The 13,647-nt window shown below is 45.1% G+C and overlaps 1 protein-coding gene across 1 annotated transcript; it reads right to left on the reverse strand.

The window, feature by feature from the left end:
* Positions 1-9,290: 9,290 nt before the first annotated feature.
* On the reverse strand, positions 9,291-12,043 carry LOC120708377 (probable auxin efflux carrier component 9). Its single transcript, XM_039993595.1, has 5 exons — positions 10,872-12,043; positions 10,660-10,745; positions 10,353-10,510; positions 9,802-9,878; positions 9,291-9,673 (listed from the first exon to the last, which is right to left on the reverse strand). The coding sequence occupies exons 1-5, from the start codon at positions 11,753-11,755 to the stop codon at positions 9,607-9,609; spliced, it is 1,272 nt and encodes a 423-aa protein (XP_039849529.1). The 5' UTR covers positions 11,756-12,043; the 3' UTR covers positions 9,291-9,606.
* Positions 12,044-13,647: the final 1,604 nt, after the last annotated feature.

Here is a 13,647-nt window from a genome sequence, read left to right on the forward strand (position 1 = left end):
ATGCATGTGCTGTTAGCATGCTGAGCTCCTCCTACAGTTAGGGTCTGATTGGTTGGCTGGTTTTCCGCGAGCCAGGCTTCCCGCATGCGAGTGTCGCTTGATTGGTTAGCTGCAGTGATGACCGAGCCTGTCCAGCGGCATGCAAGATTCCCTCTTCAACCTGGCTCCGCGGATACGCAAACTTTGCTCGTTTCTACCGGGCGTGGCTGGGGCCTGGGGATGAGCCGCATGAGTTAGAGAGGGATGGTGCGGGACAAACATGTTAAACAGGCAACCAATCACTTTCTCTCTATATTCTGGCTACGAGCAAGCAGCAAACCAATCAACATATCGCTGCATCTCACGAGCCTAGACGAGGAGGGCCTGGTTGAGAGGTACGAGCCAGGATGTGCTCGGCCAAGAAACCAATCAGACCCTTGACCTTTCACCACCGAACTTTCACCGCTGCCGCCTAAACAAAGTGATGAGGGGTTTATGACTAGCCGTGAAAATGAATATGCAGTAGTGTCACATAGATCATACGCAACAAGTACCTGAAAATTGTCACCATTCCAGCATCGTACGCATGATCTTAGATTCTCATCCAACGGTCCACAACAAATTTGTTTCTGTTTTTTCCCCTGCACCCTGGCTGCTCCATTCGCGCACAAGCTAGGCAACCTTCGCCGCCACACCGAGGACACTCCCACCACACTCCCTGCCTGTTAACATTTAGGTTTGCAACTTCTCCATCCTTCAACACTAGATCACCCTCCGCCGCCGCAGATCAGTTCGACGCCCCATCTGGCGGTGATTCAAAATAAAAATATCAAACCCTAACCGGTCCTCTAACTTGTCCATCACCGTGCCATCAATAATGTTCAAATTCATGTCGCCTAAGGACCTGCCAAATTCCAAGTTCAGGAAGAGCACGTGGTACAATTAACCAGGTGATTGCAGAATGATCTAGCCTAGTGCTTGAGTGCCTAAATAGTTGGAAGTGAATTAAAAACGGGATTGAATTGAATAAAAACTTATATAAATAATAGGTAGGAACCTCCCCAGCTGACTCAGATAAAAGAATTAACCAGATGATTTAAAATCTGTTTAAAAAATTACTGAGACTTATTTACCTCGTTCTTACGCTACGCCAAGTCCAAATACATCTACTGTACTTTAGATGGCAATAATAAGTGTATTCTTTTTCAAACACTTATCAGTGCATTTTATTTTTATTTGGCGCGATCACGTGCACCTCAAAAGTCATAGAGCAATACAATTATCAGTGCATTTTATTTTTATTTGGCGCAATCACGACCTCAAAAAGTCATAAAGCAATGAGAAGTCATAGAGTATGTGCTTGGATCTCGATCTAGATCGATTTGATTCTCGGTTAGTTCTGACCTCACATGCCAATTAATGCTGTGTATGGAACCACATGGCACATGCATGAGAACGGGAATCGAAAACAGGCGAAGCCCATTAACGGTTTCCTAGTTTCCAACCCTCTGTAGCCGGCAGGTGCTCGAATATTTGCTGCCTCCCAGGACAATCGGAAATGGAGTAAGTCAACAGCTGCTGCCGGCCGGTCAAGTTTGCATCACAGCATGAGTGCGTGTGGTTGCACTGCATGTACATTGGTCGATATCGGTATACCGTAACCGTGGAGTCTCCGAGTCTAGTTTGTATCACGGCACCAAGCGCTCGGGAATTGACCCGGGCCCAAACGTTGCCGCGAAACTTGCCGTGGAAATAGGAGTGCTGCCGTTGCTAGGCCGCAATTATTGCATTTTTTCTTTTTGGATACGGTGCACTTAAGAAAGATTCTCTTAAGGTGCTGTCTCACAATGGCTGTGGCGAATCTGTGTACATGCATTTATTGTTTAATGTCATATTTTACATGTATTGTGGCTGCCTAGAGCATCTCCAGCAATGGTCCTCAAATCATATCTCTGGGCTCCCTCTGTTTTCTAAGGGTTAGTTTTTAACCTCCAGCAGTAGCATCTAAATCTCACATTTTTCTTTTAATCTAAAGGGTAGGACCCATTTATCAGTGGATATAAGCTCCCTAGAAACCCTCCAGAAATAGATAGTTGAGGAAGATATTTGGAGCCATTTTCAAAATTGGGGTTTTAGTATATGGTCTGTTGGAGCATATTTTTCATTCTTTTTTTTTTGCATTGGTTGCTCGATGCTAGTTCTTCATAAGAAGCATGCAAAATTGCAGACTAAGGGGGTGTTTGGTTCCAGGGACTTTTTTTAAGTCCCTGGAACTTTTTAGTATTTAGAAGTATTAAATAAAAGTTAATTATGAATTAATTAGGCTCATTAGATTCGTCTCGCGAAAAAGCACTCAGCTGTCAAAAACATTTATAAACAGATTTTATTTAATATTATAAAATAGTAAGATTACTTTTGATGTGATAGGGACTTCTGAAAAAGTTTGGTTCCAAACAAGGCCTAAATATTGAAACGTATGCGCATGCATACTAATAGAACCCATTTGTTAGTGGATAGGGGTTTCCTAGAAACCCTCCAAGAATAGAGTGGAGAAAAATATTTGGAGCTATTTTCAAAATGTTTTTTTAGATCACACAGTACAAACTCCGACACTCACAACGCACGCACACTCACACCCCTATAAACACACGTACTCCCTCCAGGTTGGTAAAAGAAGTCGTTTAGGACATCAACACGGTCTCCAAAAACAACTTTGACCACTATATTTTTGCTATAAAAAATTTATAAAATACAGTCAATATATACTTTTACGAAACTACATTTCAAGATGAATCTATTTACTTCGCTTTCATATTTTCAAACTCAACCCAAAAAAATTTATTTATAGTCAAAGTTTGAAATGTTTGACTTCAGACAAACTCAAAACGACTTCCTTTACCAACACGGAGGGAGTACGCAAACCCTACTCCTATTACCATCTTCGAAGACTGAGCCGGTAAATCCTCGAGGTTGACAAAGTCACCACATGCGCCTCGCTATCGACGGGAACGTCGCCTACCACTGAATGCACAACGCTGTTAAATCACAGAATATTCACTTTTATGGGGAGTCGAAACCAGGACCTCATGTGCTACCGAATCTCTTGTAACCACTAGGCTACAGGTCCTTTCGCTTCAAAGTGGGGGTTTCAACAGAAGATCTGCTGGAGCGTGCTTTTTTATTCTTTTTTTTTTCTTTTTTGCATTGGTTGCTTCGATGCTAGTTCTTCATAAGAAGCGTGCATAATTGCAGGCTAAATATCGAAACGTATGAGCATGCGTATTGTGGCGGTAGCACTGCACTGGCACGGGCAGCGTGCAGTCTGTACTACTTAGCGCAGCCGGGATACTCACGTGATGCCTCGCCCGCGCTCCTTCTCGCCCGCCTCCGCACCACCGCAGCCCCCTCGCCTTCGCCACGATGCACGCCGCCGCTCATCATGGACGCAGCTTTGCTCGCGGAACGCGCGACCACGGGGAGGACCCGCCACGGCCGCGAGAACGCGCGCCTCGCTGGACCCCCGCGCGCCGCGGGCTCGGCAACACGGACGCCCCGCTCGTCGCCGTTCACCCGACGTCCTGATGCACCTGAAATTAACCTGATGTTGAATCGAGAGCGCGGCTGCTCAGGGACGATGCGTTGGTTTTGCCGACACCGGTTAACCAACTCATTACTTGTCCATTCAGACAGAGCGAGCTGGACTGGATTCGCTCTTCCTGTTCCCGTTCCGTTAGGAAGCGCAGCCGTTGGCCTGCCGGTGCGCGGCCCTGATGTAGGCAACTGATGCAACAGAATAGTGGCGGCATTCTCCACCACATATTTACGCCAGATTTACGGTTTGTCCGTTTACGTGTCCGGCTGAGCCGCATTCTCAAAAGAAAAAAAAAAAATCTTTGCTCGCTCGCTGCCAGTCAGGTTCCTGGGCTATGGCGTTGGCACCCAGCTCCCGCGGTTTTTTTATTTTTTTATTCTTTATTTTCGTTTTTTACAAAAATATATTTTCGATTTGAAAATTTACAGAAATATACCCGGCCGCCCCGCTGCGGGGCGGCCATGGGCATTTCTGAAAAAAAATTTGCGGAGAAAATTGCGCGCAGGTCTCTTGGGGCCGGTCGCTCGGCAGCGGGGCGGCCGGCCCCCAGGCCGCCCGGCAGCAGGGCGGCCGGCTCTGGCCGCCCGGCTGCAGGGCGACCGGCTCTCCCACCCTTATATAAGGGTTGGCTGGTCCCTCCACCCTCATTTGCATCACTAAAATTCCACAAACAAAAAAAAAGAGGGGGGGAGGGAGAGAGGCGAAGCCCTGCCAGATTTTCGAGCCGGCGACTGCAAGTAACCAAAATTCTTCTACGCTTTACAAATAAATTATGTTGTAATTATTTTTGTTCAAACAGTAGATTATCAATCAATTTAATTATTGTTAGGAGTGATTAGTGGTACATTTAGGTGCAGTTACTTGTAATGATTAGCGTTGATACAGTACATTTAGTGTTAGATTAAGTATTAGAAAGTACTAGAAAATTGTTAGAGAAGTATTAAAAAGTCTTAAAAATTGGAATATAATATTAAAAAAATTTAGAAAATGTTAGAAAATTGTAGAAAGTATTTTGTTGAAACAGTGGTTTAACAATCAGTTTAATTATTATTAGGAGTGATTAGTGGTACATTTAGGCGTAGTTACTGATAATGATTAGTGTTGATATAGTATATTAGCAATCTGATTGTTCACTTATGATTGCCATGGCTCAACACCATGGCATCCTCAGGATCCACCTACATTCCATGGAGTAAGGTGACGGAAACAGTCCCCTAAGGAGTCCAGATGCCTATGTGTTTTTGCGGATCCTTGTGCAAATTAATGAAATCAAGGGTTTTGGGGGACGACTTTGGCAAGAGGTTCTTCAAGTGCGAGAATTACGAGTACGACCCGCCCAAGCATTACGGCAAGGACCGAGCAAAGATACTACAAAACACTATCAGAGTTTGTCACTTTCAGATCTAGTAATGACTTCTAACATGATTTGGGGAAAGACTCCACCGCCTCTATGTGATTTCGTGCAGTGGTCAGACACCGAGCAATCTCAGCAGGATAAGAACCACGTGGAGCGTCAAGCAAGGTGGGCTGCACAAAGGTGGCAACGAATGCTGCATGAAGAACAGATGGAGGAGAAGCGCAAGAAAAACCAAGAAGAGATTCAGAAGAGGATTGCAGAAGTGGAACGTCAGAAGGCAGAGGAACGTGAAGCTGATAGGGAGAGGAAGCGAGAGAGGGCCCACCGTGCTAAGGAAGCAGGGTCTGAAGCTATTAGGAAGGGAAAATATCCCCGGTGCACTCAGTAAAGCACCACCATGTAATCCCGGCATTTTACATTTCCTAAGGCATGTTAGGTTTACTCACAATACGATGTTATCGTGTTGCACATGTCATGCTTTTCATTGTTTAAGTACCTAGTAGTACGAACGCATTGTTTACAAAACTGTATTGCAAACCGAAAATTTATGATTCGTAACTACCCTTCTATTTTCAGTACACTACATTCAGTGAGCAATCTAATTGAACCAACCTACACATTTAGAACTGCAATTAAGAAATCTTACTACACAAATACCTTCGTAATATTACATGCTACAATCTGGTGCAAATACATATCCATACATAACGAAATGTAATTATCGCATACAGGTCGGAATACATATCCACACATCTGGTTCAAATACATATGCACACATATCGAAATCTAGACGCGACGGGCTCCAAAATCCGGAGGCAATCCATCGGTGGGATTTCCAGAAGGTCCAACCTCAGCACCAGCATTATCTTCTTGCATTTTAGGGCACTTTTTGTAAGTGTGACCATCTGCTCCACACAGGTTGCATGGTTTTTTCTTCTTTCCTGTCTCAGACTCATCCATTCCGTTACGGATACGAAGTGTCTGTCGTCGACCTACCCCTCTCCTAGCATCTGGATTGGGAATGTACATTGGAGAGATATTTGGTGTAGTGAATGATCCCAGACTACCTATACCAAATATCTCATGGCCCTAAGTGTGCACATCGGTTTTTTTTTCTGTAATATTCTGAAACAAAAACCCTAGGATCCAACCCAGATTTTGAACATGCCGCAATGACATGGGAGCATGGTAAGTGAAGAAGCTGTGGCTTCTTGCATCTGCAAAAAATCTTGCCTTCCGGCGTTATCAAGCAATCTTGAACGACCATTTGTCTGCGGACACTCTGCCCTGTCATGTCCTTGCATGAAACCTCAAACCTTTGATCCTTTGTACCCATGGAGACCACTCTGTGATACTGAGCCTTTTCAATTTTTTCTTTTATGTAGTTAGTGATCCTATTACAAAAAATCACTCCTGGATCATTAAATAAGACAGCAGCTGCCTGGTACCGCTCTCTGAAGTACCTTATGCATCCGTACATGATGAACTCAACTATGCCAACAAGAGGAAATCCACGAACATGACGCATTACCATATTGTAACACTCTGCGTGGTTGGTTGTCTCGATCCCATATCGACAACCACCAGTGTCGTATAGAATGGACCACTTCTCCTTAGGTGTATCCTTAATCTACTGTGTGAAAGGTCCGCCGCCGGAACGTCTCCGGCTAGAGGTTGAGTCCTGTTCCTTTAGCAGCTCGGCGCACATGTTATCTAGCACCTGCCACAATGTATCAAACTTCCGCTGCTGATTCTGAGTGCACAACCTCTTGAACAAATTCATAAGTTCCTTATTCTTGAAGCGCTTATAAAAGTTTGCACCCATATGCCATATGCACCACATACTCACAACATCTGGCTATAGAGGAGGTTGTCCTCGACTTCCTTTATGTAGTTGTCTTATTGCTGCTAGAAGACCTGCATGTCTGTCACTGATGAGGCAAACATCAGAACTTCCAGCAACAACGTGAATCTTCACACGGTCAAGGAACCAGTACCAGCTCTCTGTGTTCTCATTCTCAACAAAAGCAAAGGCGATGAGAATCACCTGCTTATTGCAATCAACTCCAATCGCTGTCAGTATTGTCCCCTTATATCTTCCTATCAAGAATGTGCCGTCAATATATAGAACAGGAAGACAATACATAAATGCCCTCACACATGCACCAGGCAGAAGAAAGCACGAAGCAGAAACCCAGATCCCCCATCTAAACTCGATACAATGTAGGTATCAACCGCGCTTCCAGGATTTCTTTGCACAATTGCTGACAGCATGTGAGGCAGGTTATCATATGATGTGTTATATGTGCCGAATCTCATATCAAACACCTTTTGTTTTGCCCGCCAAGCCTTTGCATACCTGATTTTGTATTGAAAATGGTCGTCGATGTCCCTAATTATCAATTTTGGCTCATAATCAATTTTGTCCAGAATCACCTCATACATCTTCTTGGCCACGAAAGTGGCTGCGATGTTACGGTGAGTTTACGCAACAGCAGTTAATCTACATGTACGTGGTGTAACAATTGAACACTCCCAGTGTGTCTTGTACTTGCCCTTGTAGGCATGTACTCGTCATGTACAATCGCCATTGACACACTTCACCTCATATTCTTTGCTGCTAGACTTCACAACTCTGAATTCCTTCCTCAACGATATAGCCCAAAGCTTCACAGCATCTTTCACAGCTTCAATGCTAGGATGCTTTGCCCCATGCACAACCTCATTCTCTCTGTATTCGTACTCATTACTCCTAATATTCTGTATCACTGGATTTCCAAAACCCTTGTCTCGCCATTCACCTAGCAACGGATAGTCCTCATCGTCTGATGAGTTCCCACATTCTTCCATCATTCGAGCCTCTTGGTCTTCATTTTGTATAGTTTCCACTATTCCAGGTATCCGCTCCCCCTCATCAGCTAAACCTTGCGGCTCAGGTTGAATGACATGCACGTTCTGATCTTCTTTTTCTCCTACCTGATCAGCTATACCTTGCGGCTCAGGTTCTGTGATATGCATGTTCTGATCTTCATTTTCTTGTTCCACTGCTTGGTTCATATGAGATGATGTACTTGTTGACCCTTCACCGAAATGGACTGCCTTCTGGTGAATCTGAATTAGTATTGCAAGAGGCTACCCGCGGTTAAGAGCTGCTTGCATGTAAGTCCGCCATTCTTCGGTGTTTGCTATAAGCATCAACTCCTAGAAATCTCCTTCAGTTCCACAATTCATCACAGTCTGAACGGTTAGGAAATGAGTCTTTGGATTCACATTAAATATCTCGTGAAACCATTTGCGTATGGAACCAAAACTCCTCTCTAAGGGTTTGGATTCACATTAAATTTTTTTTAGAAATGCCCCTGCCGCCCCGCTGCCGGCCGGCCAGGTCCCGGCCGCCCGGCAGCGGGGCGGGCGTGGTATATTCCTGTAAATTTCCAAATCGAAAATATATTTTTGTAAAGAACGAAAATAAAAAATAAAAAAATAAAAAAACCGCGGCACCCAGCTGCAGCTGGGCGGCCCATGTACTGATAACTGGGCCGTAACATTAACATCTGATTATGGATAATTCATGCAAAGGACTAGGAAACCCAATCCACGGATCTGTAGCCTTGCGAGGTCTAAAGAAAAGAGCCAAAAACAGAAAGAAACTGCGGTGCAGGTGCGCCGTGGCTCATTTCTCTTGTGTGCAACGACATGACTGTAGTTGATGACCGTATGGTACTCAAACTCAAATCACAATTCACAAACCATGCCCCTCGAAAGAAAAACTATACTCGCATGCATGCATGGGCATGGTCCTTGGCAAGGGCTCACCCACCAAACCCAAGTCAAGCCGCGGAAACGTGCGAGCGGGGTAGACACACGCGCACGCCGTCACGCGCAGGGTCTTCTGACCAAAAGAAGCAGGGGCCAAGGACCAGGCGACTCCGCGGGTCTCCGTCCTAACGAACCGTTCGCTTTCGGGGCCCGTGAGCTTGGGCAGTGCGGCATCTGGTCCGCGTTCCGTGATTCCGTTACTTTGGGTACGTTCGCCCACCACCACTGGATCATTATACCCATATATATTCCTTTTATTTTTAAGGATTTTAGTGTACTATTTCCTCCGTTCCAAACTATAATTCGTTTGAATTTTTTAATTCCAAATTTGACTACTTATCTTATTTAAAAATTTACGCAAAATATCACTTCTTTTCTTGCTGGCTTGCTCTATCAATATAGGTTCTTCAAAAATAATTTAAATTTGACTATATTTGCACAATTTTTTTGAATAAAATGAGTGATTAAACTTGAGGTTAAAAAATCAGATGACCTATAATTTAAAATCAGATGACCTATAATTTAAAACTCGCGGTACATTCGAAATGCAATGGCAGTGCTCCTGCCAGCTTCTTTCATAAAAGAAAAAAATTGACATATAAGCTAGTTTTTCGTTTCTAGCTGTACATCGAAATGTTTCAGCACATAATAAGCTACCATCTACTGCTACTCATCATGTTTGTTCAGCGCTATTATTTTTTGACAACATCAGTAATTGCAATTTCCCTCGCGCCTAAATCTTCGCAGCTAGCTGTCCTGCCAGTAATCGCCCCGATTGACCTATTCAATCCCCGGGTGCGCGCTGCCAGCCTTGATCTATACCTATTTTCCCACATGCAAACTGAACCTTTCTCCTTGATCACAGCCCCAACAGTATGTAGTACACAATCGTGACAGGCAGCGAGATGAATATCCCCAGAATGACCCTGAAAAAGACAGAAACGACCAGATCCTCTTTCAGTCAGAGTTGGAATTCAGGAAACCAAGTGAAATTAAAAGCTTTATTATGTTAAATTAGTCTACAAATTAGTTGACAGCAGTAAGAGGCACGAACCCAGTGCTCATGATGTCGGCGTGGACCTTGTACTCCTCCGCGTACACGAACGAGGTCACGGCCAGGGGGAGCGCCGCCTGCAGTAGCGAGGTAGGTCAACTGTGAATCCACGTAATCGACAGAGGACACGACGCTGCACGAGCAAAGTTCTCGCAGACCTACACGGACCTATCTTTGCCTGCTCTGTTGGCTCTGTGTCACATCTAAGCCATACTACTTTTAATTTGCAACCACCGTACCACTGCCCTACTTTACACCTGACTTTAGAAGCGTGTGCCGCTCAGCGCCCTGTTCATTATGAACGAATGCCCTTTCTGTTATGCCACAACGGAAAGCTGCGGCCGGATAGGCAAACGCCACCGTCTTACTGTGAGGATACACGTTTTTTTTTGTTTCAAATATTCGTGTAGTCCAAGAGATGGCGGCTTCGAATTTGTTTTTGTACTTGTTTTAAAAGGCTTTAAGTTCGTGTGTTTAAAACAAATACTATCACCAGGAAAGAAATTAATTAATAAGGGGAGGGCGTTCATGTATGTGTGTGCTGGCCTCACCTGTACAACAGCAATGTGCAGAAGGGTGCCGTGCATCCCGATGGCGAGCGAGACGAGCAGCATGATCACCGGGCCGATAAGGAACTTGAGGACCATGGACAGCGACGCGATGGTGTACCCGCACGGCACGAACCGCGACTGCCGCGCAATGAACGTCCCTGAAAATGATTCGTACGTACATGTTCCCATCATTATCAGAAGAAATCAACAACGTTCAATCTTCAAAATAAAAACTGTGTCAAAAATGGTTTGATTAGCAAGGCCAAAATAAAAGCATTCCCAAATTCAGTCAGGGTCAGACTAAGACCTGAAGCGAACATGCTCAGCCCAACGGCGGTTGTGTAGATGATGAACAGAGAGTCGTCAACAATTTTCGGCATCGAGAATCCAATCCTGCAGAGGAAACGAATTATTAGGGCAATCATTTTAGAAAACAAAATTAACAAGAGCCAACAAGTTAAGTTACTACTTATACTAGTAATAATTGAGAAAAAAAAGGAAGAAACGAAAGGGACGCACTTGAATGCCATGAGAGACCAGATGAGGCCAAGGAAGCTCGCGTAGGTGTTGGGAATCTGGAGAAGCTTCTTCACCGCCATCCATACGACGTGCATAACCGGCGGCACCTGCTGTTCTGGCGCTGGCGGCGGGACAGCCGGCACCTCCTCGGCGGCCAGCTCCTTCGCCGCCGCCGCCGCCTCTTCGGCCGCGCTGTCTGGTGCCGCGGGCGATGCAGCCGCCGCCGCCGTCACCTCGGTGATCTCAATGTTGACGACCACCTGGTGCCGACTACCCTGGGCATGAATGCTTCCGCCGTTCTCGCCGATACGGTCGCGGCTCCCGGCCGCCGCCGCCGCCACCGACACGGGGCTGATCTTGGCGCTTCTGTCCCGCGCCGCCATGAACTCGTAGAGGAAGATGACGACGTTGTACCAGATGCAGAACTGCATGACGACGATCTGCTTCATGAGGCCGCCGGAGACGGAGCCGTACATGCCGTCGAGGAGCGGCACGCCCATGATGATGGTGTTGGGCAGCGACGCGACGGAGAAGTTGGTGACCACCCACTTGATCGGCGCCGCCGCCGCGTCCTGCTTGGCGCCGCGGCGGCGGGCGCGGAGGTGGGACCAGAAGGCCCAGGCCGTGAGGGCGAGCAGCATGATGGCCTTCTGCAGCGTGTCGGCGGCGATGAGGCGCTCGTTCATGTGGTAGGGGTCGTTGGTGGAGACCATGTGGAAGATGAGGACCGGCACGGCGTAGAGCGCGACGAAGTGGTTGATCCCCGCGCACTGCTCGTCGGAGAAGGCCTTGAGCCACCGCACGGACGCGTAGCCCAGCACCGCCGCCGTGTACAGCGGCGCCATCGCCTCCACGACGTGGTACACGGCCGACCCCGGTATCATGATGGCGGCGGCGGAGGATCTTAGACCACCTGCAAACGATCTGACGAAGACAGGCTGTAGCTAGTCGACAATCAGGAACCTCTCTCGCTAAACCCTCGCTCGTCGATCTAGAATTAATCTAAATCTCGATCATCAATAATCTGGTGCCTAGCTAAAATAAAGATCGAGGCAGTTCGTGGCTTCGTGTGTGTGTACTTGCTCTCTCTCGATCGTCGATCCTGTGAGCGATCGAGGGAATGCAAGCTGCAAAGTGTTGTAGTGTGTGGGAGCTTATTAGGTCTTTGGCTTGGACGTGTATATATAGTGTCGGATTGATGGGGAGGTGGTGTGGCTCGTCGCGGGTTGACACGGAATTTGATCGATGGTGACTGCATTGCTGGTGTCAGGTTCCGTGCGCTGATGGTTTTGGATTCGCGGAAAAGGACGGCAGGAAACCGGGAACTGCTTGCTCGACGCATGCCCGCACTGCAGGCGCATTTGGACTAGTTAATGGAAATTACCAGCTGGGTGCTGGCGCCACTAACACCTCAACAAAAGTGAGATTTATACCGGGAAATAAATACTACTAGTTGAATACCCCGTGCGTTGCTGCGGGATTTGTGGATAAAAATGTTGAAGTTGAGTGTATTGAAAAGATGGAGATATGAAGTTGTAGTCAATTTTAGCATTAGAGATATATGACATGGTTGTATATAAGATATGCTTAAATACTAAAATTGAAGTACATATAAAAAATTCAAGTTGATGAAACTGATAAAAAGAGGAATCGTAATTGGTATGGTAAGATCGCTTTAATTTTATTCTTGGAGAAAATGGAAAAAGTCTGCATCATTTTGTGAAGTGATTCGACTTTGTATCGACTCTTTGGCTAAGCGAAATTTATGCAAATATTTTTTTAAATGAAATGTGAGGAATACAGTTGTGTGTGAAATGTTGATAATTAGAAATATAGTTGTACAAATATAGTTGTATCAAACAGTAAAATATTAAGGAGGAACCAAACATAATATCAATATCAGAACATAATGAATGAATGTGTAACATTGAAGAGAAGAGACCTGGAACAATCATTCACGGTGCTCTTCTTGCATGCCACAGTGATGCAAGACAAAATTTAAGAGTAGCAAAACAGCTGGGGAATGCAAGGAGCTACCAGAACCGAATGGAATAATGGAGTCGAGAGTGTGTGTAACGCTACGATGGCTTCAACTAAGCAAAATATATAGAGCGTTGGGTTCTACAGATCATGAGAAGTGGAAGGGGTGGTGGTGGTAGTGTATTGTTAGATAGAGAGACTTAAGGAAATAACAGCTTGGATGATCAAGTTACAAACATGAGAGAAATGAAGAGACATAGTAAGGTGGATGAAGGAGTGCTTCTTCCATTGTTGGTGGCTCGCTGGGGATTGAGAGAAATATAAATTAACATTTTCTAGTGGGATGCATCAATCTTAGAAGACAGAAATACAATAGGATACTAATTGTTTTTCTTTTTGTTAACATTTCCTAGTGGGATGCATCAATTTTAGAAGACAGAAATATCATAGGAGACTAATTGTTTTTCTTTTTGAAACAAATGTGGATTTATTTATTAATATTAGATAGACTGATATTTAATTGATAAATGAAAATAATGTTCATGAGACAATAATAAAAGAAAATAAAGGGAGGGGATTTAACATATGTATGTTGCATAGAGTAATATTTAATTGATAAATAAAAAATTTGGTTGTTGGGCTTCTTCTTTATTTATATTTTTGATAACCGCAACATATTGAAAAACATGACCGAGAGAAATAGAAATTATGACACTTAGTGGGTTGATGACATAGCAACATGGCACTTAGTGGATTGATGACGTGGAGGATTGAGAGAAATACAATTATGACATTT

This window comes from Panicum virgatum, chromosome 5K, assembly GCF_016808335.1.
Source record: "Panicum virgatum strain AP13 chromosome 5K, P.virgatum_v5, whole genome shotgun sequence".
Classification (NCBI taxonomy): domain Eukaryota; kingdom Viridiplantae; phylum Streptophyta; class Magnoliopsida; order Poales; family Poaceae; genus Panicum; species Panicum virgatum.